The 7,603-nt window shown below is 48.5% G+C and overlaps 1 protein-coding gene across 1 annotated transcript in view; it reads right to left on the bottom strand.

The window, feature by feature from the left end:
• The window catches only part of LOC103257817 (zinc finger protein 627), a 12,807-nt gene extending 12,580 nt beyond the window's left edge, over positions 1-227 (bottom strand). The window contains exon 1 of the mRNA XM_008055520.2: positions 20-227. Within this exon, the coding sequence (XP_008053711.1) occupies positions 20-49 (30 nt within the window). The 5' untranslated portion in view covers positions 50-227. The remainder of the gene's footprint in view (positions 1-19) is intronic.
• Positions 228-7,603: the final 7,376 nt, after the last annotated feature.

The following is a 7,603-nucleotide window of genomic DNA, read 5'->3' as shown; positions in this document are numbered from 1 at the left end:
GCCGGCCCCGCACACTCACCATTTCGCGGATTCCAAGGTGACCCGGCATCCTCCCAAGGGCTCCCGCGGCCCGTGCAGGTCACAGCGCGACGGAGGCTGCGGCCGAGGCACCCGGGCCTCCCCAAGAAACCGTGACTCGAGCCCCAGGGGGGCGGACGCGAGAAACAAAGGCTCGGTGGGGTGGGGCAGGGCCCCGCCCTCCTCTCCCACGGCGCGTCTGATTGGACGGCCCGCGGGGCCCGCCCCTGCGCCCTTGATTGGCTAGTGCTGCAGGTCCCGCCCCCTGAGGCCTGAGTGACGTGGAAGCCATGGAAACGTGCGTGCCGCCGTATTGACAGGTTCTAGCGATTGCCCCTCAGGTTCGATTCCTCTCGGCACCCCGCCCCGCGGGTATTTACTTTTAATCAGAACCTGCTTCTTGTTGGCCAGAGCGGGCACTGTCGTCTTCCTGCGTTCAACGGGCTCTTCCTTCTAAATCCTCTTGGACCTGGGGCCACAAATGTTTGCAGGGGCCGGGCGCGGTGGTTCGAGCCTGTAATCCCAGCACGTTTGGGAGACCAAAGCGAGAGGATTGCTTGAGCCCAGGGTTTCGAGACCAGCCTAGACAACATGGCGAGACCTCATCTCTACAATAAATCATAAAATTAAGCCGGGCTCGGTGGCTCAGCCTGTAATCCCACGCCTTGGGAGGCTGAGGTGAGTGGATTGCCTGAGCCCGCGGGTTCGAGACCCGCCTGGGCAGCGAGACCTCATCTCTACAATAAATCAAAAAATCAGCCGGGCGTGGTAGCGCATGCCTGGAATTCCCGCTACTCGGAAGGCTGAGGCGGAAGGATCGCCGGAGCCCAGCAGGTCGAGGCTGCGGTGGCCGGGAGCGGCCACTGCACTCCAGTCTGGGTGACCGAGACTCCAACTCAAAAAAAAAAAAAAAATCAAAAAATTAGCCGGGCGTGGTGGCACGCGCCAGTAATTCCAGCTACTGGGAAGGCTGAGGAGGAAGGATCGTCTGAGCCCAGCAGATCGAGGCTGCGATGGCCGGGAGCGTGCCACTGCACTCCAACCTGAGCGACAGAGTGAGACTCCGACTCAAAAAAAAGAAAAGAAAAGAAAAATATTGCACTCGTAGAATCAAACTGATATAGCTATTGTGTAACGGGAATCTATCACAACCTTTCAACTTGGAGGGAAAGGATTAGATGGTAAATTGTGGTTAACTGCAGTCAATTTCAACTCTTCAGCTACCCACTTCACACTCCCGGCTAAGTTTATATGCAGCTTTTGGGGACCAGGTTAGGCAAAAAGGACCTTGTCCTGCAAATACTGGGAATCTGTACTCTGCTTGCTAATTGCTGCTTCTGATCAGAGAGTTGCAAAGAAGGGGGCAGTTATTGTTGCTGCATCTCCCCCCATTGTTACAAGGTCCTTCCCTTCCATCTGAGGTGACTACCAGGGAATATAAAGAACTAGTACATTTTATTTTTCCTCTCATTTTTTTCTTTCTCTCCTTCTGGGAGCCAGACATTGAAGATTGGGTTATACAAAAGCAACATATATACAGAGAAAATTAGAAAGTTACCATACATGCACAGGGAAAGGCACAACTAAGAAAAGACCTTAACTTTACATTTCAGGCTGTTCCTTGGTGTAAAATGTTCTCAATAATCTAAAGGAAAATATAAACAAAGACAGGAAACGTATGAAAAAAAGAAACTCTTGGCAGGACGTGGTGCCTCATGCCTGTTATCCCAGCACCTTGGGAGGCAGAGGTGAGAGGATTGCCTGAGTCCAGGGTTCGAGACCAACTTGAGCAACTTGGTGAGGCCTCGTCTTTACAATAAATAATAATAATAATGAGCCAAATGTGGTGGCCTGTGCCTGTGGTTCCAGCTACTTGGAAGGCTGAGGCAGAAGGATTGCCAGAACCCAGCAGGTCGAGGTTTTGGTGGCCATGAACGTGCCACTGCACTCCAGCCTGGGTGACAAAGTGAGACTCCAACTCAAAAACAAAACAAAACAAAAAGTTATACTGTTATAACTTATTATGTCAAATGTAATCCCCATGGTAACCATTTAAAAAATCTGTAGAAAATACATAAAAGGAAATGGGAAGATGATAAAAATGTTTTATTACAAAAAATGAACTAGGCCGGGCTTGGTGGTTCAGCCTGTAATCCCAGCACTTTGGGAGGCCGAGGGTAGTGAATTGCCTTAGTCCACGGGTTCGAGACCAGCCCGGGCAACTTGACGAGACCTCGTCTCTACAATAAATCAAAAAAATTAGCTGGGCATGGTGGCACGTGCCTGTAGTTTCGGCTACTTGGAAGGCTGAGGCAGAAGGATCGCCGGAGCCCAGCAGGTCGACGCTGGCATGGCCGTGAGCGTGCCACTACCCTCCTGCCTGGGCGACAGAGTGAGACTCCAACTTTAAAAAAATGGACTAAACAAAGAAGGCAGTGTTGGAAGAAATAAAGAGCAACAACAGCAACAACAAAAGCCCAAAAACACAGAACACAAAGGGTAAAATAACTGAAGAAGTCAGCAATAGTTACTTTATTTATTTATTTAGATTCAGAGTCTCATTCTGTCACCCAGGCAGGAGTGCAGTGGCAAGGCTACCACAGCCTCAACCTGCTGGGCTCAGGTGATCCTTCAGCCTAAGCCTCCCGGCAGCTGGGTTTACAGACACCCACCACTGCTCCCTGCTAATATTTTGATTTATTGTAGAGACAAGGTTTCGCCAAGTTGCCCAAGCTGGTCTTGAACTCCTGCATTCAGACAATCCTCTCACCTCCAGCCACTGCGCCTGGCTTTTATTTATTTATTTATTTATTTTCTGAGTCGAGATCTTACTCTGTCGCTTAGGCTGGAGAGCAGCAAGATCATTGTTCATCGCAGCCTCGGCCTTCTGGGCTCAGGCAATCCTTCCACCTCAACTTTCCAAGTAGCTGGAACTACAGGCATGTGCCACCTCTCCCAGCTAAGTATTTGGGGATTTTTTGGAGAAATGAGGTCTCGCTATGTTGCTCCAACTGGTCTTAAACTCTTAGGCCCAAGCAATCCTTCCATCTCAGCCTACCAAGGTGCTAGGATTGCAAGCATGAGCCACCACTCACAGTCAGTAATTAAATTAAAATGGATTGAACTCTCCAGTGTAAAAACAGAGATAGTTAGAATGGATCAAAAAAAAACCATAATCCAACAATATGCTACTTACAAGAGACTCACTTTATTTTTATTTTTTGTTTTTTGAGTCTGAGTCTCACTCTATTGCCCAGGCTGCAGTGCAGTGACATGCTCACAGCCACCACAGCCTCTACCTGCTGGGCTCAGATGATCCTTCCTCCTCAACCTTCCAAGTGGCTGCACCATCATGCCCGGTTAATTTTTGTTGATTTATTGTAGAGATGAGGTCTTGCCAAGTTGCCCGGGCTGGTCTTGAACCCATGGGCTCAGGCAATCCTCTCACCTTGGCCTCCCAAAGTGCTGGGATTATAGGCGTGAGCCACTGTGCCCAGACTGAGACTCATTTTAGATCTGAAAACACAAGTGAGTTGAAAGGTAAAGGATGAAAAAAGATATTCCATTTGCAGGAACTAGGTCTTGTGTGGTCTAAAACAACAACAACAAATGGATATGCCATTCAAATAGTAAACAAAAGTGAGAAGGGGTGGTTATATCAACATTAGACAAAATAGAATTTAAGTCAAAACTATTACAAGTCACAAAGAAGAACATTTTCTAATTATAAATGTGTCAACTCATTGACAATACATAACAATTATGAAATAGACAGTTGTAGAAGAACAGGTGGAGACTTTATACTACATTTACAAGAAATAGAAGATTAGTAAGAAAATAAAGAATTTGAATTACAGAATAAAACAACTAGATGCACAGATCCTATACCAAATACTCCACCCAACAACAGCAGAAAAAACATTCTGCTCAAGTACACATGAAACATTTTCCAGAATAAACCATAGTTGAGATTTTTTTAGGCTGGGCACCTGTAGTTCTGGCTATTTGGAAGGCTGAGGTGGAAGGATCACCTGAGCCCAGCAAGTCGACACTGTGTGACTGTGAGCATACCACTGCACTTCAGCCTAGGTGACAGAGTGAAACTCTGATGCAAAAAATATATATATATATTTTAAAACTCATCATAATTTAAAAGATTGGTATTATTCGAAGTATCTTTTTCAATCACAATGAAATGAAACTAGATATCAATATAATAAGAAAAATTAGAAAATTCACAAATGCATAAAAATATACTTCTAGACAACAAATTCTTCAAAAAATAAATTCCAAGGGAAATCAGAAGATACCTTGAGATCGGCTGGGCACAGTGGCTCACGTCTGTCATCTCAGCACTTTAGGAGGCTGAGGCAGGGGGACTGCTTGAGGTCAAGAGTTCAAGACCAGTCGACCAGTCTGGACAACATAGTGAGACCTCTGTCTCTACAAAAAATTTATAAATAAGCTCGGTGCCTATAGTCCTAAGTTACTCAAGAGGCTGGGGCAGGAGGTCACTTGAGCATAGGAAGTTGAGGCTGTGGTAAACCATAAGCTCACTCTGAGTCGAAATCTCACTCCGTCACCCAGGCTGGGGTGCACTGATATGATCACGGTTCACGGAAGCCTTGACCTTCTGGGCTCAGGCGACCCTTCCATCTCAGCCTCCCAAGGAGTTGGGACTACAGGCTCACACCATCACACCTAGCTATTTTTAAAAATTATTTTTTCTAGCCGGGCTCGGTGGCTCAGCCTGTTATCCCACGCCTTTGGGAGGCTGAGGTGAGTGGATTGCCTGAGCCCTCATCTCTACAATAAATCAAAAAATCAGCCGGGCGTGGTAGCGCATGCCTGTAATTCCAGCTACTTGGAAGGCTGAGGCGGAAGGATCGCCGGAGCCCAGCAGGTCGAGGCTGCGGTGGCTGGGAGCGGCCACTGCACTCCAGTCTGGGCGACAGAATGAGGCTCCAACTCAAAAAAAGCAAATTTCTTTTTTCTTTTTTTACACTCCAGAAAGGAGGTAATTTTTTTATTATTATTCAGGGTCTCACTCTGTCACCCAAGCTGGAGTATAGTGGCATGCTCACGGCCACCACAGCCTCCACCTGCTGGGCTCAGGCAATCCTTCTACCTCAGCCTTCCAAGTAGCTGGGACTGTAGGCATGCACCACCACGCCCGGCTAAATTTTATGATTTATTGTAGAGTCAAGGTCTTGTCATGTTGCTCAGTCTGGTCTTGAACCCCTGAGCTCAGGCAATCCTCTTGTCTCCGCCTCCCAAAGTGCTGGGATTACAGGTGTGGGCTACCACACCACACCTGGCTGTTTTTTTTTTGTTTTGTTTTGTTTTTTCAGAGACAGTCTCTCTATGTTTTCATGACTGGTCTTGAACTCCTGGGCTCAAGCAATCCTCTGCCTCGGCCTCCCAAAGTGCTGGGATTATAGGTTTGAGCCACCACATCCCACCTACATTGACTTTTTTTTTTTTTTAAGTCCGAGTCTCACTCTGCCACCCAGGCTGGAGTACAGTGGCACTCTCATGGCCACTGCAGCCTCGACTTGCTGGGCTCAGGTAATCCTTCTGCCTCAGCCTTCCAAGTATCTGGGACTACAGGCATGCACCACCACGCCCAGCTAATTTTTCTTGATTTGTTGTAGAGACAAGGTCTCACCAAGTTGCCCAGGCTGGTCTCGAACTTCTGGGCTCAGGCAATCCTCTTGCCTCCGCCTCCCAAAGTGCTGGGATGACAGGTCTGAGTCACCACTCCCAGGCCACAAACAATCTTGAAAGAAAAACAAATTCAAAAGATTAACTGGGGGAAAACAACCAGTAATCAAAAATACTGAGATGGGGAAGAGTGGAAAGGGGTGAAAGGACAAAAAATCACCTATGGGGTACAATGTGTACGGGTGGGGGTGGTGGGTACACTTCAAGCCATTTCTTATTTTGAAAAGATTGTTTCATGGATACACTTTTTTTTTTTTTGAGTTGGAGTCTCACTCTGTGGCCCAGACTGGAGCGCAGAGGCCGCTCCCGGCCACCGCAGCCTCGACCTGCTGGGCTCCGGCGATCCTTCCGCCTCAGCCTTCCAAGTAGCTGGAACTACAGGCGTACGCTACCACGCCTGGCTCATTTTTTGATTTATTGTAGAGATGCGGTCTCGCTGCCCAGGCGGGTCTCGAACTCGCGGGCTCAGGCAATCCACTCACCTCAGCCTCCCAAAGGCGCGGATTACAGGCTGAGCCACCGAGCCTGGCTACACTTTTAAGTCATATAAAAAGAACTCAATATGCCTGCACATGTATGTTTGTTGCAGCTTTATTCACAATAGCAAAAACATGGAACAAACCATGTTGCCCATCGAAGCTGGACTGGATTTTTAAAATGTGGTACATATACACAATGGAATATTATGCAGCCATAAAGAAGGACAAACATATGGACTTTGCAGCAACTTGGATGGATTTGGAGTCGCTCATACACAGAAACAAAGAAACAAAGAACAGAGTACCGTATGTTCTCACTCATAAGCGAACCTTGAACAAAAATAAATAAGAAAGGGATTGGCAGTAGTGGGAAACTGTCAAGGGAGGGGGGTGAGATTGGCAGTTGAGGAAAACTGCTAGGGGAGGGAGGGGCATACCTCATCAACAAGGGTACCTGCATGGTTTGTATGCCTAACCCTGAATTGTACCCCACATCTTTATAACTTAAAAAATTAATTAATTAAAAATTAAAAAAATAAAAAGAACTCAATGAAGCATAGCTATTCCTTCCTGCAAGCCATAACTATTGAAATAATTGTGGATAGCTAACAAAGCTTGGAGTGAAGAGAAACGGGTACACAATAAGGGACTTGGAGGGAGGAGTGTTCTTGACTGTGAGGTGGGTCTCTGGGGACCTCACAGCTGTGTGGGGCGCCTTCCTGCTCTGAGTGTGACCAACTCCCTCCCGTCCCCAAGTGCCTGCTGACAGCTTTGCTGCAGGAGAAGTCCCAGGACTTCTCAGCCTGCTGCTCCCAGGAGTTCACCTGGACCCAGGACAGAGGCCTCAGGAGCTGGAGAGGAGAGTGTTACCAGTAACCCCGAGGTCTAGGGGCACAGACCGGGTGAAAAGGAGGGCTGGGGTGGGGCGGGGCTTGGGTGGCGCTCCCCTTTCCTGTCATCCAATTGGCTCCGTGATGACTGGGCCAATGTCACCAGTTGCTTGACAGGATGCTGGAGACAGATGGATGTTTCCACCTGGCAGGTACAGCCGGCAGCACTTGGAGTTGAGGGGGCACGACTGGATCTAGAGAGCAACAGGGCATGTGCTGACCACGTGAGAGATGGCTACAAGCGGTGGGAGGGCCAGGCGTGGTGGCTCACACCTGCAATTCCAGCACTTTGGGAAGGATCGCTGGCGCCTAGGAGGTCCAGACCCGCCTGGGCAATATGGCAAGACTTCATCTCTACCATAAATCAAAAAATAAGCCGGACGTGGTGGCGCGCGCCTGTAGCTCCAGCTACTCGGAAGGCTGAGGCGGAAGGATCGCCGCAGCCCAGGAGGTCGAGGCTGCGGTGGCCGGGAGCGGCCACTGCACTCCAGT

The sequence above is a fragment of the Carlito syrichta genome, unplaced genomic scaffold (assembly GCF_000164805.1).
Source record: "Carlito syrichta isolate Samal-C Ts95f unplaced genomic scaffold, Tarsius_syrichta-2.0.1 Scaffold81613, whole genome shotgun sequence".
Taxonomy (NCBI): domain Eukaryota; kingdom Metazoa; phylum Chordata; class Mammalia; order Primates; family Tarsiidae; genus Carlito; species Carlito syrichta.
The sequence above is the reverse complement of the archived record's forward strand: the minus strand, read 5'-3'. Positions and strand labels throughout refer to the sequence as shown.